General features: G+C 47.7%; 1 protein-coding gene across 4 annotated transcripts in view; it reads right to left on the reverse strand.

Moving 5' to 3' along the window:
* Window positions 1-20,765, reverse strand: part of HIPK2 (homeodomain interacting protein kinase 2) — a 152,259-nt gene that overhangs the window by 17,535 nt on the left and 113,959 nt on the right. For all 4 annotated transcript variants that reach the window (XM_034637930.1, XM_034637921.1, XM_034637906.1 and 1 more), the window contains exons 10-13: window positions 20,101-20,243; window positions 17,143-17,322; window positions 14,029-14,310; window positions 3,237-3,481 (exon numbers count right to left, since the gene is read on the reverse strand). In XM_034637930.1, coding sequence (XP_034493821.1) covers window positions 3,237-3,481; window positions 14,029-14,310; window positions 17,143-17,322; window positions 20,101-20,243 — 850 coding nt within the window. The remainder of the gene's footprint in view (window positions 1-3,236; window positions 3,482-14,028; window positions 14,311-17,142; window positions 17,323-20,100; window positions 20,244-20,765) is intronic.

Here is a 20,765-nt window from a genome sequence, read left to right on the forward strand (position 1 = left end):
TTATACCACGGGGCTCCCCAGAGACAGCAGCACTTGGCTGCTTTAGAAACAGTAGTCTTACCGCAGAGAATGACCTTCCCCCCCCTTCTCTTTTCGGGCAGAAATATCCCTCAGAGACTCTCAGCCGTTCAGATATCACGCAGTTCTTGTGGAAAGGCAGTGGGGTAAGCGCTCAGAACTGCCCCCTGCCCACGCGCATCGGGCTGATGGTAGAAGTGGTTAATATAACTTGAAAGTCGTGAAATGTGGGTTCCACAGAGCTGTCCTCTCTTGCCTTTGTGGTTTCTAGACACAACACTGCTGTTACGCTAGTAAAGCCGGCCCTGTCTCTCTGCCTGTCTTCACTAGGGTTGGACTAGTTGGTCTTAAAGTTTCAGTAACTCTCCTCAAAACTGTCACCATCCACAGAATGGCACCAGCACCAAAGGCTGACAAAACTCCAAGCTGGAAGATTTCTAACCTGCGGAAATCTGGCCACTCCCTCATGCTGATTTAAAAGGCCAAGAAAAATTTAGCACCAGCCACCCTTAAAAAAAGTAATTCCTAGATGACCTCAAGATCTATCTCGAGCCAATTCTTATAAACCATTATCCATATTTTAAAGGGGTAGTTACTGTTACAGAGTTCCTCCAAAGTGTCTCGGAACAGGGCATTCCTGATATAACAAAGCTCACGGTCTCATGCTGTGGGTCTCAATTCCTGATCTAAAATCCTTGGAGTCACATATTTTTGAAATTCAGAGTTTCAGATTTTAGAAAGGTTCAGTATATTAGGTAGCCCCAGAAGAGCCTTGGGCACCACCTTGTAATCAAAGCCAGGAAGGTTTCTGCTCCAAAACCCAGGGGTATTTTCTAAGCAGCATAAATGACTATGATAAAGAGACTGTGAACAGCCTCTTGCTAATTCAGGTCAGGCTTCACCACCACCGAGTTTGGTGTAAACTTAAAAATTGGATTTCGGATGGTTTTTTTTTTTTTTTTAACTTTTTATAAAAATTATTTGAGAGTGTACACATGAGCACGAGTGAGCGGGGGGGAGGGGCAGAGGGAGAAGCAGACTCTCCACTGAGCAGGGAGCCCCATGGAAGGTCATGACCTGAGCCCAAGGCAGATGCTTAACGGACTAAGCCACCCAGGTGCCCCAGTTTTTGGAGTTTTTAAGATCGCAGATGAGGAAGGACTATCTCCTCTTTCTGCTCAACAAAAGGGCCGGGCTTCCTTAAGGGTTTCGACAATAGTCTTGAGACCTTTACTGTTAATTAAGGAGAGCCCTTCACACCAATCTATGTGCATCACAGGCTACAATCTTTTTTTTTTTTTTTAAGATTTTATTTTTTTTAAGTCATCTCTACACCCAAAGTGGGGCTCGAACTCACAACACTGAAATCAAGAGTCTCATGCTTTTCTGACTGAGCCAGCCAGGCGGCCCCTTGCAGGCTGCAATTTAAGCCAACACGTGTAGGGCTTCTTGAGGACTTGAGGGTATGTGGCAACAGAGATTTAAAGGGTCAATTTCCAGACCCCAAGTTTGCAAATGTTACCTTTTCCTGATCGGATTCACCAGCACTAGCATCCATTGGTTTCCTTTCCCACCTTCTCTCTCACATCCACGTGTCTCCCATTGCTTCTCACTCTCTGGGAAGTTAATATGGTGCACCGGCTGAGGCATGAAAACTGACCGGCTCCTGAGGGATGGACAGTCCCTTGCTAGGCAAACCAGGCCATCTTCATTAAGAAACACTGAAGGCTGTCCAGTCTTATCTTATTCAGGCTTTGGAAACTCCCTACTCTATCCATCCATTCACGAAACAAAATTCAGAGATGAGGAGGCTGTCTCAGAGAAGCCAGTTCTGACAGAGGTGAATCAGCTTGGCCACCTGGCTGATGACAAGGAGTGGCTCCCTCATGAGGGGACAAGGCAGTGGCCCCACGTATTGGATGAGTTGCACCTGTAGCTCCGAGGTTTTGACACACATATTCAAAGTACTTCAACAGGGACACAACATATGACAGAAATGATATCCTTTGCCAATATTTAAACTTAGAAATGTGTGATGGATATAGTTTTAAACAATTACTTAAGGGACATATGAGCAGAAAAGTATGAGGGCCGCTGCTCTAAGGAGTCCTGTCTCCTGGGTGAACAACTTTGTTTGCCTTACAGGTTCCTTTGGTTCTAGAGAGTGTTTCTTCCTGCCAAGGTTTCTACTAAAACCCTTGGCTGAGTAGAGAAAGAGGGTTCTGGAAAGAGGCCCTTGTGTCCCATACTATGTGGGCTGGGCTATGGCACTGGGCTGGAAAAGTCCCTAAAGACCCCATCCTGAATTCTGCTCTTCACCCTGAGGTCACTCTCAGCGGCAGAACCTGAACGGCCCATGCCTAGTGGGTCTTACATGTGGCGACCACCCCAAGAAGGTTCCAAGGTCTCCTGAGCAGATGACAGAGACAGGGGTCCTACCTGATGAATAGCTCCCTGATTCTAAACAAAATCTTTTTAATGGCAGTTTCTACCTCTTTCCTTCTAACTAGTCCTAGCGGAAGGTGCTGTGCTGTCTGCCTTGGATGGGCGGGTGACAGTCTGTGGCAGAAAAGGAGATAGCTTCTGGTTTACTCCCTAAATTCTTCCGCATGAACAAGGGAGTCACTGAAGAGATACTACCAGATCTGGCTGGTGCCACTAAGTGTTTTTGGAAGGTTATGCTCTCAGCCTTTATTCTAGAGTCTAGTATTCAGGCCTTCACGGGATAGAAGGGCTCCTTTTACTCAAGCAGTATGCGAGGAGACAAGCACACTCACTATGACCTTTTCTCCCAAAAGCGAGCTCTGAGGGGATGCCGAGGGGAGCTGATATCACCCTCACTTGCCAAGACCCAGAGAAGGTTGTTTCCACACAGGAAGCAGCTCTACTTGGTCAGGAACTCCCTAACTCAGGTGTCATCCCGGACCAGTGAATATGGAGCTGGGTGGTTTTTATTTCATATTTTTATCAACCTAGTTGGTGGGAGAGCCACTGTAAAGGCAGTGAGGAATTAATTATAGAAATAAAAAGGTAAAACACTGCTTATACAATGTGATGTTAAGTGGAATCCTACCCTGGCTACTTGAGCGAAATCCTTGGGTAGGGAGCTACAATAACCCGGGGCTTATCAGCTCTCACTCAACACAACTGCCCGTAGCAGAACACAAGAAACTCAGTGTGCAGAGAGGTGTTCCCGGCCTGCCCCGGCCCCCAATTACCTGGCACCAGGCTATCACATTCCACCAACACTTCGCTGGCCTGGGTTTTCAGGGGTGGCACGATGATCGTTCGGGGGTTCCCAGTGCAGTGGTTCTCCAGGCTGCCCTTGGTGTCAAAGGTGTTGGTGTGGTGGCCAGCGCGGTGCTGCACGGAGTAGGGGCTGGTGTTGCTGGAGGAGTCGGAGTAGGGAGAGTCGTGGACCGTGACACAGCTGATGACGTTTTTTCTCTGCTTGGAGACAGTGCTGAAAACGGAAGGGGAGAAACCAGAACTATGAGGAGGCCGTAAAGTGAGACACCAACCAGCATTCCAGAACTGGCTATGTGAGAAGCCCCCCTTGGTGCTCTGCGACAGGGGAGGGGAGCAGAGCAGGAGAGGGGGTAGGAATGTGATGTCTGCTCTCTGGACCCTAATGCGGAGACTAGGCACACAAGTGTCACCCGTCCAACCAGCAGCGGGGGGGACATGTGGACAGGAGAAGGGGCTGGAGCTGGGCCCACAGGTGCTTCTGGAAACAGGGAGAAGCTTCCAGGTGGCCCTGGGCTCTCCCCCGGCAGCAGAGCTCAGCAGAACTGCAGGGGCGGCCCCTGTAGCCCACAGCTGTGTGGCAGTACCCTCTGAGCCACCAGAAGGGGACATCTCAGCAAGCAGAGAAAGCCCAGCAAGACCCTGCAGCCTGAGGCCCTGGTCTGGGAGGGGAGCACCGTGAGCTTAGGCTCAGGGTCTGCAGGATCGGTGAACTCAGGCAGGGGGGAGCGAAACATCCAAGAGGAAGCAGGATGCAGAGTGAGGGGTGGATGAAGAGCGAGGGTCTGAGGCGGCTGACCACACACAACACAGTTCAGACACACCGGGAGAGAGAAACTGGGAGCTGGAGGGGATACCCTCGGCCATGTCTTTGCTGTCCCCTTCGCAGGGGGAGGCCTGGCCCCCCTGCAGCTCCCCCCCAGGCAGGGCCAGGGAGAGGCAGCATTGTGTCTAGGGGAAGTCAGAAGGGCTCCTGAGGGGATGATGCCTATGAGAGAGTTGCTCAGCATCTCTGGGTTTCCTCCTGTATCTGAAACTTCGTTCTACGTCGATAGGGAAGAACCAGTGCTAGATGGCTTGTGGCCAGCACATTTTCTTTCCTGACATATTTATGTTGGTGCGGCTCCTTTGGGAACCAATTCTGTCTGCCTCTAGGACAGGCTGGTGGGATGATAGATGTGGAATTTGTTGCTTATTGTGAAGGTTTTAAAAATGGATTTACATCTATTTTTGTATATTGATCATCTATTTTTAAGACATATCGATTGCCTACGTAAGACGGTCAGTTTCCAACTAATTTGCTAAGAAAGAAGCTGCTATTTATGGAGCACCTAATGGAACCACCACACCCCCCTCCCCCAGGTGTCTTGTCCAAGGTCACGCGCCAGTCACAGGCCAGACTTTTTCCAAGATAGATCTCCGCCACTCTAAGGGCAGCAGAGAAGTGGGCAATCTCGAGAGCCCCGGGCGGCCGGGCAGAAGGTTAAGTGGAAGGACCCACAAAACGCTGGAGGGGTTGCGAGGTGAGCCCACACAAGGTCTGAGCCCCCTGCTCCTCGAAGCGTGGCACTACTGACATCCGGGCTGAATAATTCTTCCAGTGGCCACACTTTTTGTCCTTCTTGCTTCAGGCTAGAAGGGTCTCCCCTAACCATGTCCGTGGCTCAGAACATGGGCCCTGCCGCCGGAGGCCCACCTTCAGCACCTGCCGATTGTGTGGCCTTGGGCAGCTAGCAACTCAACGTCTGACTATCTCCTTATTGATCAAACATGGATAACGACAGTACCTACATGTAGAGGCTGACTTTGAGAAGGGAGAACATACCTGGAAGCGCTTTGAATAGTGTGTGACATGTAGTAAGCATATAAAAGTTAGCTGCTCTTATCACCCTCACTGGCTGTGTTACCTCATTTAACACGTGAAAACAGGTTTGCAAAAAGAGATCCGCGCAAAGTGGATTCTATCAAAGTACGGATTTGATGGAGAAGTTTCTAGTCTACGAATAAACCAGAAGATTGATATGAAAGAAGTGAAAACTCATTAGTTAGGCATTTTGGAGATCTGTGGTAGGTACTCAGGGAATTCCTGTACAAAGAGATATAATACATGCCTCTGCCCTTGAGGTGATTAAAACTGCAGAGGGGGCTGTATAAAAACATGACAAGTTAAACAGTAAAAGCTTTAAAATAATCGGTTAAAGAGAATAATGGATGTCACAAAGCCTTCTGTGATGAACTGTCAAATGAGTTGCACCGACGACAATTGTGAGGAACTCAAAGGAACGTGAGGAATGGATTGACTGCATATATTTACAGCTCTTCATATTAACTTTGATAAAACAGATACATTTTAATTAATAAAGACCTATGCTTCCCACTTGTAACAGTTGAAATGCAAAAAACCCATATGCTTGTTCCTCAGAAAGCTAAGCACAGAATTACCCTAGAACCCAGCAACGCCACTCCTAGGTACTCGTGCAAAGGAACGGACAGTGGGGACTCAAACAGACCCTCGCACACTAGTGTTCACAGAAGCACTGTGCACAAGAGCCCAAAGGTGGAATTAACCTAAGGCTCCCCTCTCCCCCCATGCATACACCACCACAAAATGGCCCCAGGACCTCTTCCCCAGGGGAAGAGGCCCCGGAGGCTGTGACTCTGTACGGCGCCCAGTTCCGGAGGGGGTGTGGGAGATGCACTGCCCTGTCCTCCACTCTCCACTTTGGTCACAGCAGGCCATCCCACCAGACACAGACATGCTCTGCTGCAGGGGGGCGGACCGCACGTGAAGAACAGAGGCTGGCTTCCAAGTGTGTCCTGGGAGCTGGTGTTCTAGTCCTGGCTCCACTGTCCATTCACTGGTGTGACCCTGGACAGCGGCCTGGATATTAGTGTGACCCTGGACATCCCTCCACTTCTAACCTGCTTTGAAAGCTATTAGGGAAAATGGCATGAAAGGATCCACTGTGTGGGTCCCCTGAAGATTTATCATTAAACACATTCAAAATAGGATTTGGTTTACTCCTAATTTAGACAGGAAATAAATGGCTATAGTAGGTGTCCCTTACATGAAGACCCAGACCTGGCTAATTCCTGCTGACCACATCTTCCTCAGGTTCCGGGTGGTTTAGAAAATAAGCACATTAAACACATACACGCACACACAGCCAAGCTATAATAAAATTCAAATCTGGAAATGGTGGAGAAGCTTCAGCTCAGTATGAGTAAGAATCTAAACATACGACGGGCCATTTCGTGAATGTGTGAGCTTCTGGTCACCAGAGGATGGCCTGCTGGCAAGAGTCTTGCAACAGCTGACAGCCCGGTGCGGATGACCTGGGAGAACTTAGGGCTATCTCCTGATGGAAACCGGAGGCTGAGGACTCGGCATGTCAGTGTCTTGATAGTTATCAAGGACTGTGGGATAAAACTTCTATAAACAGGTCATGGGTCCTTTGTTTTCAGAGCTCATTACGTCTAATGAGCAAATGGGTAACAACATAGTCCAGGACCAATTTACCTATCTTTTTGGATTCGCTTGTGACAGGTTTGGAAAAGGTGAATTACTTTGATAGCTCTGTTTTTAATCTCTTCTACTGTTAAAAATCTCTGTGCTCTACCCGAATATACCATGCAGATTCGAGAACACATGGGAAGCTGTTAAATGAGTCACTTTAAAAATGAGCACATGTTTGACATTACTGCTACGGATTCCTTAGGCTCATATGTATTGATTCTACTGGGATTCATTCCACTACAGTGTCTAATTATTATTATAGTTTATCAATCTCATTATGAATTGGGTAATGGAACTGAGAGACAGAGGAGTAGAATGAGAAATATTTCCTTAAGTGGCCTCGGCAGAACACCGCTTCTGAGTAAAGAACAAAGCTCCCAGAGTTCACAAATTGCTTTGTGTTGTCATGGCAATAGCTGATTTTCATCATTTTAAAATGATGGAAAAGAAATCAAGAGCTTGGAAGTACAGAAATCAGCCCTGATAGAGGAAACCCTGCTGGAGGAATGGACATAAGCCTGTGACTCCTGCCCTGTGAGGCCCTATCTGGAATGTGCTTTGATTTCTATTTGCCAATCTCAGTTAACCCCATCCTTCAAGACCCAGGTCAAAAACTCAGCTACACCAATAAACTTTGCATGACTTCCTTCACCGCTCTGATCCCACAGTCAATGCCTAAGCAACATTTACTTGATACACAACTACTGGTCAAAGTGCTTCACAGACACTGTCCCCCCGATCCTCACTGCGAGACTGGGCGGTAAAGAATATTACACTACTGACTGTAAGAATACTTAACAGGAGATCTACCCTCTTAACAAAATTCTAAGTATACGGTACCGTGTTGATGACTGTGGGTGTAGGTGTCGCCGAACTCATGCCTCTGGCAGGCGAAATCCCACTGCTTGATTCTATGAACTTGACTATTTTAGAAACCTTGTGTTAAGAGCTTTTTGCATGTTGCAGAATTTCCCTCTTTGAAGGCTGACTAGCATTCCCCTGCGCACACATGCTGTGTTTTCTTCACCCACCTGTCTGTCCACTCATCTGATGCATAGGTAGGTTGTTTCCACATCTTGGCTATTGCGAATAATGCTGCGACAAACACGGGAGTACAGATATCTCTTCAAGGTCCTGGTTTCACTCTTCTGGATAAATACTCAGAAGTGAGACTGCTGGATCAATGGTAGCTCTATTTTTAATTTTTTTGAGGAACCTCCGTACTGTTTCTCATAGTAGCCGCACCAGTTTGTATTCCATTCCCACCAACTCCCCATGTTCTCGTCCACACCTTGTCTTTTGTTCTTTTGGTAACAGCCGTTCTGACAGGTATAAGGTGATACTGTGGTTTTGATCTGTGTTTCCCTGATCATGAGTGATGCTGAGCATTTTTTCATAGAGCTGTTGGCCACTTACGAACCTTCTTTTAAGAAACATCTATTCAAGTCCTTCGCCTGCTTTGTAGTCAGATTTCTTTGCTACTGAGTTATCCCGAGCTTGCACTCACTGAATCACTGTGCCGCATCATCCCTTTCAGCCTCCCCCTTCCCACTCACATGCACCGAAAACGTGAACTAACGGTAAACTAACGGTAACTCCTCCGTCTGGTTCTGGTGACAGTGGTCTTCTCTAAGAACGGGGCATGGGGCTGTGCACAGGGACGGCTGTCTCAGTTGATGGAGAAGAGAACTGCCAACCCCACCACCTTCATGGGGGATGCGTATGGCTCGCTGCCCTGTTCCCACGCCCCCCTCCACCCAATCAGAAATACACGGCTGAGTGCACTGAACCTCGTGAGGAGCGAGGCCAGAAGCCGATGCCTCCAGGCCCACCGCTCCTTCCGATGTAGTACACAGCTCTCAAGTTAAAGCCATTAGTGAGAACAAAAAAATCTACATTTTAAATTTGGTGCATACACTCTATTCAAGTTACATTATCCACACATTGGTATCTGTGCGTATCTCTCTCTCTCTCTCACACACAAGCACATACATATCGCCAGGAAGACTGTCATACATGACCGTCTTCTAGAGAAATCAGAAGCAAGGCATGGGAGGAGCCACCCCCCCCAAGCAGCTGTCCGTTCTTGCTCCCCTTCCTTCCGCAATGCCGCTCTGCCCTGCAGTACCCCGCCCCCACCTCCCCCTGCACCCCGGAGGCTGCGATGTGTCAGCAATGGCTCTGTAATGGGCTGCAGTGTCGGACAAGCTGCTGGGGATAGTCGGGTGCAGCGTCTCTTCTTCAAAATGCAGCCCCTTCACACTACTCAACCCGCAGGGGTGTTCTGAAGGAACAAAGGAGGATGTGAAGAGGATGCAGTGACGTCAGCTCGCCAAACAGCCTTCCATCTCCTGAGAGGAGTCAGATGCTTGAACTCTCCGTCAGCCCTGGGATACACTGCAACTTAACACTGAAAACAAAGCCCCTTCAGGTGACACCGTGTGTCGTGTTCTTTTCTTCACTCAGGTTTACAAACCAAGAGAGGGAAGGAGTGATATGGTTGCAGGTGGCTATGGAGATGGGCTCTGCTTTGAGTTGGCTTTGCCCACAGAATCATAGAGGAGCGTGTATGCTGCCCTGTTAGGCGCATGTCCAATTTTCAGGCCCAAGTGTTTTGAGCAGCGCTTATCAGTTTCCTGTCTTTTAAAGAGAGTAATTGCTCAAGATTTTCAATTTAGTATAAAGAAGAACATGCAGAGTCCAATATTTTTTACAAAACCACTTTAAGAGCAATCCCTATTCAAAATACCGAGTGAGGGACGCCTGGGTGGCTCAGTAGCTTAAGCGTCTGCCTTCGGCTCAGGTCATGATCCCAGGGTCCTGGGTTCGAGTCCTGCATCGGGCTCCTTGCTCAGCAGGGAGCCTGATTCTCCCTCTCCCTCTGCCTACCACACCCCCTGCTTGTGTTCTCTCTCCCTGTCAAATAAATAATAAATCAAATCCAAATAAATAAATAAAACCCCGAGTGATAGGATTGGATCAACTGGTCTCAAAGTTTACATTTTGGTAACTCTGGCGGCGGTGCTCGGGGGCAGCCGCTCACACATGCAAAGTGAGGCTGACAGTACCTGTGCCCCCAGGACCGCAGGAAAATAAAACCTGTCTTCCAGAAATATCCAGATAATTAAATGAACAAATAAATGAGTGAATAAGGAGACTGGACAAAATGGTTTCTTTGGTGACACACTTTAAAAACTACCCCCATGACCAGCGGTTGTGTGACACGGCCTCTGAAGGACAGTTTCAGCACAAGGCAAGGCTGGCAAAGGTCTGAATATAAGATATGCACCAGGAAACTTCGCCCGAGGAGATTTCAAGGGAGAGAAGATGGCCTATTCAGCACAGTCAGGTGCTCCTCTAATCAAAATCATCTGTAAGTATTTAAAATAGGGCTGGTTCTACTACTTCGTCCTGGGGAACCCAGAAAAACACCAGTTCAGTGTTTCTATCTTTAGAACAATTCCCCAGCCATGCCCACAGGGCCCCCTGCTCCAACAGCAAGCAGCTCAGTGCGGAACAGGCTGCGGGGTTTTGTGGACCTCCTCACTTGAAAGCATCTTCTCGAAGAATCAGAAGAGCTCACCTCTGCCCTCGTGCTGTGAGAACTTCAGCACTCCGACCAACGTGCGGCACCCGGTCGGGGCTCGGGGAACAGACTGTGGACGTGACCGCGGGAGAGCATGGTGGTGGTCGGAGGAAGAGGCAGGACAGAGTTTACCTTTGTCAAATTCATGACTGAAGAGAAATCAGTGATTTTTGCCAACAATCAAGACTGCTGTGTTTTCAACGGCACGGGATCCGATTCCTGATTCTGTTACTTAGAACCTTCATCAATTGGGGCGAGTCACTTATATTTCCTGGGTCTTGTCTTCCTCACTATCAAATGCAAGTAGAACTACTTGCCTTGTACAGCCCATTGAACGATGTGCGGGACAGTGCAAATAAGAACACTTAGTGAATGAAGGTTTGTCAGGATTCCCCTCCCCTTTCATCTGCTCACTCCCAGCCTTGCCCTCTCATGCTCTGGGGTCCTCCTCACAAAGTAGGAGCTGCTGCCCATCCTTCTGCTCCGGCAACTAACAGTGTCAAATATTACGGGTCAGGAATCATAATTTTGCCTTGGCATTCCTCTAAAAATTCTAGGCAATGTCATCTGGTCCCAGAGATTTAGTGATACCCTCAATCGGTTCTCACATTGTGGGTCTGCCATGATGTATCTCCCGCTGGCTCTAAAAGCCACTGGTGGTGCAGGCACTGCCATGGGATACCATGCTCCCTGTCCTGTGAGCGTCATCGGCCCCCTTGCTCTCTAGCTGCCGCGCTGACGCTGAGTCACGTTAGGGGAAGCAGTCAGCATTTCCGACAGTCAGGGTGCTAGTCCTCCGGTGAGTGGTAAGTGGGAAACGAGGCTGGGAACACAGCAGACCAGAACCAAGATGCTCACAGTGCGGGAAAAATTGGGTTTGGCAACAAGCAGGGAAGTCTTGACTACTCAAGAGGAAACACTGGCGGGTTAGAAAAGCTTCCAGCTGGATGGAGGCCAAGAGGCTCCCTGATGGGGTGCGTGTGGCGGTACGACCTTGTTTTCCCGGGACGGGTGCTTTCCTGTGAGCTCCTCAGTATCTCCCGAAGCGGACCACCCTCACTGAAGGGGAGACCCTCAAATCCTCTTTCCATTCTGAAACCCCTGTCATCCCTGCCTCCCACCTGCCCTTGGATCAGCTGTCCGTCTGGGCTCCGGCTCCTACCAGCCTACCTCTGAGGACCCAGCTCCACCACCCACCTCGCTGGAATTCGCAATTTCACCCCCCTCCTATTTATCTACACCCTTTGGACCTTTGACCTTAGGAAGTCCCCTCTTCCCTCTATTTCCTCAAGCTATTTTCCTTTTGAACATCCACAGGACTCTGCTGGTTTTTACCGGGCTGATATTCCATTTTGTGTTATGATTTGTATGTGTCATATCTTGCTTATTACCCCGCAAACCTCCTGAGGACAGAGACTGTCTACCTTATTTATGTAACACCTGCAGTTCCTAGTGTAATATCTCACCCTGGCGGGGCCAATAAATATTTACTGTGTTAAACTTTATGATAATTCTGATTTTTAAGAACGAGTAATCATATTTCCTCCCCGTTTTTCTCTCACTCCAAAAGGTAGTCACAATAACATGGACACATTATACGGTGGTTTCTCTATAAATAACAGCTACGGGTTTCCGTTTGACCCTACTCAGACTCAAATATGCTTTCCTCTCTTCTTGGATCTGGAAACATTTTTTTTTAAGGCAACAGTCATTTGATCTTTCCAGAAAACATGATTATCTGTTTCTGTGAATTTCCTGTCACAACCGGACAGCTGGAACCCTTCACGGTAACTCCCTGGCCTCAGTCTGCAGCTTCGCCCATCCAGTGCAGCGTCTCAGGCGGGCCCCTGCGTTTTTCATTTTACAAAGCTCCAGTCCTTAGCAGCCCACCCTCACTATGCCTGCCCATCGGCGGGTTCCCTGCCCTCCCCTATGTCCCAGCTGATTTACAACAAGGTCCTTATGTGCTGCCAAGAATTTCAGTCCGGTGTCTTTCTGGGGCTTTGGGGACCTCTGGGGAAGCTATCTGTGCTCAGGCCTGGCACAGGGCTCGGCCCTGGCAGCTGTCTGACTGGTGGAGAGATCACTCTCTCATCCTCCCTCTTCCTCAGACACACTATTCAGTTCTCTCCTGAGCACATACGTTGAGGCTCTGTGTCAATTCAAATCTCATACTTCAAAAACGATAGTCCAATCTGGTTGACTGTCAGATTTTTAAATTGCTTTTTCTTTTTCCCATTTGTAACAAAGGGCTGTGTGGGGTTGCTCGGCCTGGTTTATGGCCCTTGCTACAAACATGGGGACAGGCTGCTCGGGGCTGGGAGAAGACTTTCTCTTTGTGATGGGACTACCTGAGCCCATGATACTCTTGGGCTGGGGGGGCGTGAGGCACTGGGCAGGACAGAGTATTGACTCAACTTGGGGTTGTTATCAAAAAAGGAACCTGACGCCAGTCCCAGAAGGGCTCTATCACATTCTTTTCTGAGACACACTGAGCACCAGGCTGAGACACTAAACAGGGAAAGAGGACCCTGGAATGAGACATACACTAGCTCTCATGAAAAACAAAGCAAAGTACTGAGTTCATTCTAAAGATGGGAAGGGGATAGTCTGGGGAGAAATAGCTATAGCGAGAGTGTTTTAATTAGCCTACCTGTACATCATTCGGTAATGATTTCAGGAGTGAGAATTTATTATTTCATCAAGAATATTTGTGATTACTAATTAGTGACACCACATCCAATCAGGAATTAATAACTGGGCCTCACTGTGAATGTTAAGCTGCGCCTCAGGTACACGTGCTGGCCGCCAGCGCTGGGCTCAGCAGTGGCAGGCCTCCTCCTCCCCTGACTCTTGGTCCTCATGGGAGAGGTCAGCAGGTTGGAGCTGGGGTTGTGAGGCTCTGGGATCTATGAGGTCCCGGGGCCCCTGGGGCTGCAAAAGGCCAGGGGACATACTGTTCTGGTGGGGCACGGCCCAGGGGCTCATCAGGCAGCCCAAGTACAAACCGCACTCTGTTGAAGTCTGGCTGGAAAATGCAGGAAAAGAGGCTTTGGCGCCAGGGTTAATAGTCTTGCAAATATAATAAATATTCCTTTCCCCTTCCCAGGAAGCATACACGGAATAAAATGAGTTCTTACTACTTTGGAATAAACAGTAACGCTCTCTGGGTGAAGAGCCAACTGGCAGTTTGAAAGATTGGGTTAATCAGACACAGAGAAATTTCTGATTAATTGGACAATTACTTCGAATTCTGAGAGAGCCAAGGCGATGCTAGAGAAATATCCTGACCAACTGGGAATAAATTCAACAGCCCAAGGCAGAGATTTTTAAGCTTACAGGAGTTGAAATACACTGGTGTTGTGTACAATCGGTCTCAAGTCCCCGAGATGTATAGGGACTGTAACTATTTTTCACGACCAAAGTGATTCAAAAATCTTTTGGCACCGAACAATTATGGAAAATCTGTGGGACATTTCCCTGAAATCACTTTAGGACTCTAGGCCATGGCAAAACCAAAATGTAGGGGCCAGGAGACAGAGACCATCATGTCCGGGGATGGAGAGGGGCCAGATCCACAGAGCACTGTCCGTGTGAGCCAGCACCACACAGTGCACCCCTGTCCTGCTCCTTCCTGGAAGTCTCCAGGCCTGGGCCTCACCTGGTGGGGGCATGCTTCTGTTCCTCCTCCTCGTCCGTGTCGCTGCTGATGGTGATGACGCTGACCGTGGGGCTGGGGGTGTCGGGAATGACAATCGTCTGCCGCTGCCGCTCCCTGGTGGTGCTGGAGGCCCCGTCGCCCCACCCGCACGTGACGGAGGAGCTGCAGGCCGGGCTGCTGTGCACCAGGGCGCAGCGCGGAGGCGTGTTCTCCTTGACGCGCTTGGACCGCTGAGGGGAGCTGATGGCCTGCGAGGAGGACACCTCGCAGGTGGAGACGTTTCTGTAACGACAAAGCCACACCCGCTCAGGGAGGCCCCGCAGCTCCTCCCAAGGAGCCCAACTGTCTAGGGACACCAGCTTTGCCAAATCTCTGTTACAAACTGAGAGTTCAGGGCACTCAGATGTTTTCTGTAACTGCAAAAGTGGCTGTCTCTTGAGCTCTTTCAGTTACTTGCTACACAGATGGTGGCAGCGGCCTGGCCTTCTCTGGGCTCTGGCTGGGTGCCGTGTGCCTGTCCCAGGAGAAAGGGAGCAGCCAGGGGTTGGAGGAGCTTCTCGGAGTGGGCTGGTGCCCAAGGACTGATTGGGCTGGTCTGCGGGGGCAAGATGAATGCCCAGGGTCTCAGGGTTGTCTGCCCCACCAGGGTCTCAGGGTTGTCTGCCCCACCACAGCCCTCCCTCCCCGACACTGTCTTCAGGGTCAAGGCCTGACTTCCTAAGCTCTGTCCTGTCATTCTCCAAATGTACATGGGTCTTGTTTTGAAGGGAGTTGAAAGAAATGTTATTTGCCACCTAAAGCTTTGGTTTCCTTGCTAATGGCTCTTCTGCAACTTATGAAACTAAAACACTCATGTCTTTGACACCTGAGCCTCATAGGAAGTTTACCAGTCTGAACTGTAATGAGAAAAACTGGGCAAAATGCAAGAGGAAAAGGTGTACTTAAATAGAGACCTTTAATCTTTATTTTGATTGACTCAAAATTCCTTATCAAATTAGCAAATACATGGGGCACCTGGGTGGCTCAGTAGGTTAAACATCTGCCTTCAGCTCAGGTCATGATCCCAGGGTCCTGGGATCAAGCCCTGTGTCGGGCACTCTGCTCAGCAGGAAGCCTGCTTCTCCCTCTCCCTCTGCCTGCAGCTCCCCCTGCTTGTGCTCTCACATAAATAAAATCTTTAAAAAAAATATTAGCAAATGCAGTTTCTGCTAACTTAAGGGAAAAATAAACCTTACCTTTTCCCCTCCCCCCCAGCCTCTGCTGACCTTGGTCATACCCATACAGTGAGAGCCCAATGAAATTTTTAAGACTCTTTTATGTCCTTGGAGATTCTAGTACTTCCTAGCTAAAAGGCAGGAAGATGAAGATAATTCTATAGATTTATTTAATTTTCTATATAGCTGGTGTCAGACGTGTTTCTCGTTCCTTTCTGGGGGCTGCCAATAAGTTTTACTGAAAAGATTGTTCCACTGTTTGCACTTAGCATAAACCTATACATTTGTTATTGTTACTCTGTTGCCATTTTGAGATGATGTTTTCACTACTTCAGCAGTTAAAATATCTCCACTTGGCATTGTTAAAGAAAAGGGTGCCTGGCTGTACCACCCAACAAGGGAGAGCCTTCTGTTTTGCTTAAGGCATTGGTCTTAAAAATAGGCAAATACAACATTTGCACTATAATTACATCGATCTTGAAATGTACTGGCAATGAACTTTCATGAAGCCAGCTGGGTGGTGAGTGGGCAACAGGGAGGGACTTGTCAACAAATTGGGAGGCTAAGAGTTCTTACTGCCTCTACCTGACAAGATGAGCCATGAGGATGCTAAGCTCAGCCCAGGGTCAGACTGGTCTTGGGTGTGACTACCCACATGGCGGGGCTCGACAAAGCAAAGGGTTGAGATGGTGGCCCCTGTTGCCAACCAATCCAATAATGACAAGGCTGTGTTTTCACAGGGCTGCCGCACATCTGAGATGAATTTCCCTGAGTTGTCAGCAACACCCAAATAAGGAATCTTGAAGAAGAACGACAACTCGAAGGAAGTCAGCTCTTGGGTTAATCTTCAAAGGAAAATGATAAAAAGGCAGGCCTAATTTCTGGCACCTGGTTAAATGAGTAAGTAGGAAACCGAAAGTCACTAGACATTTTATGTACCAGACTGCTTTCTCTTGATTCATCTATTCCAAATAAGCAAGTAAGTGCCCTCAAGTCAGTGACTCTGGAGAAAAACATAGGAGCAGTTCTGCCTCTACACGATCTTGATCTCAATTTTTTTTTTTTTTAATTTGGAGACCTCTTGTCTTTTTAAAACACAAGTTTATTGAGGTATAATTTACATACAGTAAAAGTCACCCTTTGGAAGTGTTTGATGAGTTGTGACAAGGGGACACATAGCCCCTGCCAATCCAGACAGAGAACTTTTTCATCACCCTGAAAAGTTCCCTCATGCTCCTTCCCTGTCAATCCCCTCCTCTCCCACCCAGTGGTCTCTGGAAACTCCTGGTCTAGTTTTGCCTTTTCCAAAATGCCATGTAAATGCGATCACAAAGTACGTGGCCTTTTCTGCCTTGATTTTTAAGAGTTCATTGAGGTGAGACTGGATTGAAAGGGAACGGGAAAGATTATTCTGCTGGTGATGTCTAGGATTAACCAAAATCATTGCTTATATTTCAGGAAGCAGCTAAATGAGTTAGATTTCTGACCTTAGATTTCAAAGTAAGCACATTTCTCTACTGCTTTAAAAAAAAAAACAACCACGTTATTATGATTTCCAAAGTGCAACTTCAGAGGCGAGTCTGAGTGTTTTATACAGAAGTGAAAGGGCACGAATGGCTTCAGACCCAGGCACGGTACACTGGAATTCCAGGCTCTCCCCGGTGGGGTACCGGCAGAGCAGCGATGACGGTAAGGCAAGCGGCAGGTAAGAGAGACTGAGTGCTTCCTTCAAACCCAAGCGCTATCCAGTGGTCTGACACATTCAGCAAACATTCTGGGGCCACTCCCTGTCCCACGCCCGGGACTCAGAGCACATGCTGACATTCCCTAACTCTAAGAGGTTTCTCTAACTTCCAATCTTCTGAGGTTTCTCTCCTCAAGGGCAATTCTCACCACCTACCTCGCAGAGGACTGGTGCTGCTTACTCTTCCGGGAGGAGGTGGTGCTGGTTGGCTGCTGCCGCATCACGTGGGCTACACCCACATTCAAGGGCTGGGCTGCTGGAAGGGTCACATGACCAGTCAATAGCGCAGGCTGCTGCATGATGGGATTGTAATGGCTGCCGTGAGCGTGGGTGTTCCTGAATGGGAGATGGGAAAACAAGGCTCTTTATTGGTTTTATAAATATGGAGCTTCTTTTTTAAGATAAAGCTTCCTCCCCAATTAAAAGCCGCATGAAAAAAGTTGGTCCTCATTAGCTCATGGAGTTCTTGAAAAGATGAGCTCATCAGATAAGCCTCCCAGGTGCCTTTAAGAGCTGTTCTGAAGAAGCGGGCAGGAACATAGTTTGGTGGTGAGTGAGAAAGAAGACATTGCAAATGGGAAGAATGGCAAGTTGCAAATTCAGCTTAAATTCTGGGGAGAGGAGATTAATATTCCTTCTATCTTTTAACATCCCCAAACTGATGACTGTGTGCATTTTATTTTAGAACGTACAAGTGCCTTCAATGGGTTATTGTACTCTGTGAGGTAGGATATCGTAGTAATGCCATTTTATAAAAGAGAAATTTGTAGCTTATGTTAAAAAAAAAACAACTTTGAAAATGGAATTGTATGTTCCTGCTGTTTGGAAATGTTAACATTCTTTTGAATTCTCTTCATGGCTAGCACAATGCTCAGGCATGTAGCAGCTGATCAATTAATTACATGCTTGCTGAATGAACAATTAGATTACCTGAAGGTTGACCAGACGTGTATAGAATTTGGTACTAAGTCAAAATTAATAAGAGTCAGACACATGTTGCTAGAAGTACTACTGGCAGCCAATATCCTGGAGGTGGGTTATCTTTCAAGAATTCTTATGATCTGGGTTGTATGGAGCTCAAAGGCTTGTTTTCCCACAGAAATATTAAAAGTGATGATTAATTCAGAGACTTGCCCATAAAAGCCCATTTAGCACCTAATAAAATTAAAAGTTAAAGGAGAATTTATTTGAATTTTAAAAATATTATAAAATTCATCTTCACAACCTGGGGAAAAGGATGAACAGGAAAAAAAAAAAAAAGAAGTAGGTAGATACTTCTGTAGAGATTTTGATAGCGTCTGTTGGACATTCACACTTAGAAGCTGATGTTATGGCTTCCTGACTTTGTAGTTGCTGTTTCTTCTACAGAGTGGCATTCTTTCAGATACAAGTCTAGCATCAGTACTTCTCTTTTGTTTATAAGCCATGATTATGGATGTTCTTTGGCCCACACATGACATGGAGAAGAGAGTAAGAGAGTGTTGGCTTTAAGTGTTTCCTGTGGTAACCAGGTAAGAGCTGAGGAGGCAGGAGGCACAGGAAAGTCTGTATGAGCGAGTACGTGAATTTGGCTGAAATTAAATGAGCTATAAATACAAAAAGACACAGGAAAAAAGTAGTATAGCATATATGTGTGGTCTTTTAGGAGAAAAAGGGGTGAGAAAAAACCAATTGGTCAGACAGCTTTTCCAAGTCAGACAGCTTTTCCACTTGGTTGCTGTTCCTAACGAGCTGGAGAGGGAAGGCAGTCTCACAGAGCCTGAGCCAGTGTGAATGGTGCGAAGGGAAGATAACAGATTTATTTATTGCCTGTCATGTACCAGGTGCTAGTATAATACATGTTAAATACAGGTCAAGTGCTTTGTATTTTTTCTTCATTTAAACCTCTCAGCAATTCTGTGAGGTAGGCATTCTTATCCCCACTTTACTGAAGAAGAAACTGAGGCTCATAAAGTTTAGGTAACTTGCCCCAGGTCACGCAGAACAAGAACTGAACCTACTTCTTTGAAAGTGCTTCCAGTGAGTGGGGATGGATTTGGGTGCTGTCAGTGGGAAGTGAGTGGGGGTGCAGGAAAGAACCTGTCCTCTCTTGTTTCTACTAGTCAGAAAAGGAAATGGAGGAAGAGAGGAAGCTGAGTTTGAGGCTTGCCTGGGGGCTTCTGTCTCTGCTCCTCTTTGTTGTACTGAGAGCTCTTTATTCATAATAGCCTTTTAGATCAGAAAAGGAACTTAAGGGAGGCTCCATGGTTAGTATGGAGACTGTCAGGAGGTGAAGGGACACCCTGATTGTTGGGCTGAGAGAGCCTGGAGGGCCGTGGGAAGCTGGACACAACGTGGGGACTGTCATTTGGCTCTGCACTGGTGAAGGGGGCACTGTAGTAAGTGTTGGGATGGAGTGGGTGGAGAGTACAAGAAAAAGTGGAAAGTGGCCATAAAAACAAAGGAGCAAGGTGTTGGTGAGAAAGCCAGTGAGCAGAATGGGTGGGGTGCTGGAAACGGATACAGGGGGTACGTTGTGCTGGTGGCTGTCCGCTTCGGGCCCCTGGGGTCTGTGGAAAACGGACTTTGATCTAGCAGATAGGACTATTCACTGAAGAGACACATTGAGCAAACACGGCAGAGTTTACCGTTCCAAATAAACCGCATTCTGTCAAGCTTTCCCCTGAGAGGTCAGATACAACTCCAGTGTGCCCATGTCTCCAAACACCTGAGGACACTTCCTAGAATTGCTTAGGAGCCTCAGGGACTCCCTTCTGCTTTCTTTCATGGCTGACACATCTTTGTTTTCTGGGAGTGGAATTTAATTCTGAGAAACAAACCAAAAATCATCCGGAGGCAAGTCCGTGAAGTACACGGGGGATCAAATGATGTAACTGATTTTGGGGTCTAAAATGACAACTGACCATAAGGTCAAGAAGCTGATTTTCTTCTGTTCTGGTACATTTATTTAAAAGTGAACTCTGATTACACTGCACTCATATTCCACATAATATCCTTTTTAATTTAAAAAGTTCTCTCTAAATCACGGAATTGTCACCACAGGCCAGCCCGGTAGCTCTCTGGGTGAGCAGCGGACACGCCTCCGGTCCCAGACGTGCCTGCTTTCCTGCTTACCTCCAGTCGGCCAGCTGCTGGGTGCCTGCCATGGTCTCGGGAATCACAGTCGCGTGCTGCACAGACGTGTGGGTGGCCACTCCGGTCAGCTGCTGCCATGCCGGCGGAAGCAGGATTTGCTGGGTCCCACTTGGCCAGGCCTGCTGTAGAGCAGAGGACGTGTGCCATCAACATGTTTGTTAATCACATAGTCTGTCTGCATGAGTCAAGCCCTGATTCTGTGCCCGGGGCTGTGCTGGACCCTGTGATGGGTATGAAAGTGGAGACCTGGTCTTTGGCCTTCAAAACTAAGTTAAGGGGAGATCAAATGAACATCTATGGCCTACACAGAAGCTAGTAAGTACATGGGCAAAGAGTCGTATGGAAGGGATTTATTCATGTGGAAGAAATGATTTGTTTATAAATTTGCTCTAAGAACAGTGCTCAAAGTTTCCCAAAGTTCACTTACCGATTTGTTCTGGCTTAGAGTGCAAGAGACTGAGATAGCTGCACTGGGCCACACAAAGATAACTTTCTGCGCGCAAGAAGTTTTCCATCCTTTATTTTGCCTTTTGTTTATGAATTAGAATCTAGACCTCCAACTTGTGCTATCTTCTGAATCTAAAGTAACGTAATTCTGAGATGACCAGATATTTGCCCACATCCAAGAGCAAGGAAGCATGAAG

Source organism: Ailuropoda melanoleuca, chromosome 1, assembly GCF_002007445.2.
Source record: "Ailuropoda melanoleuca isolate Jingjing chromosome 1, ASM200744v2, whole genome shotgun sequence".
Taxonomy (NCBI): Eukaryota; Metazoa; Chordata; class Mammalia; order Carnivora; family Ursidae; genus Ailuropoda; species Ailuropoda melanoleuca.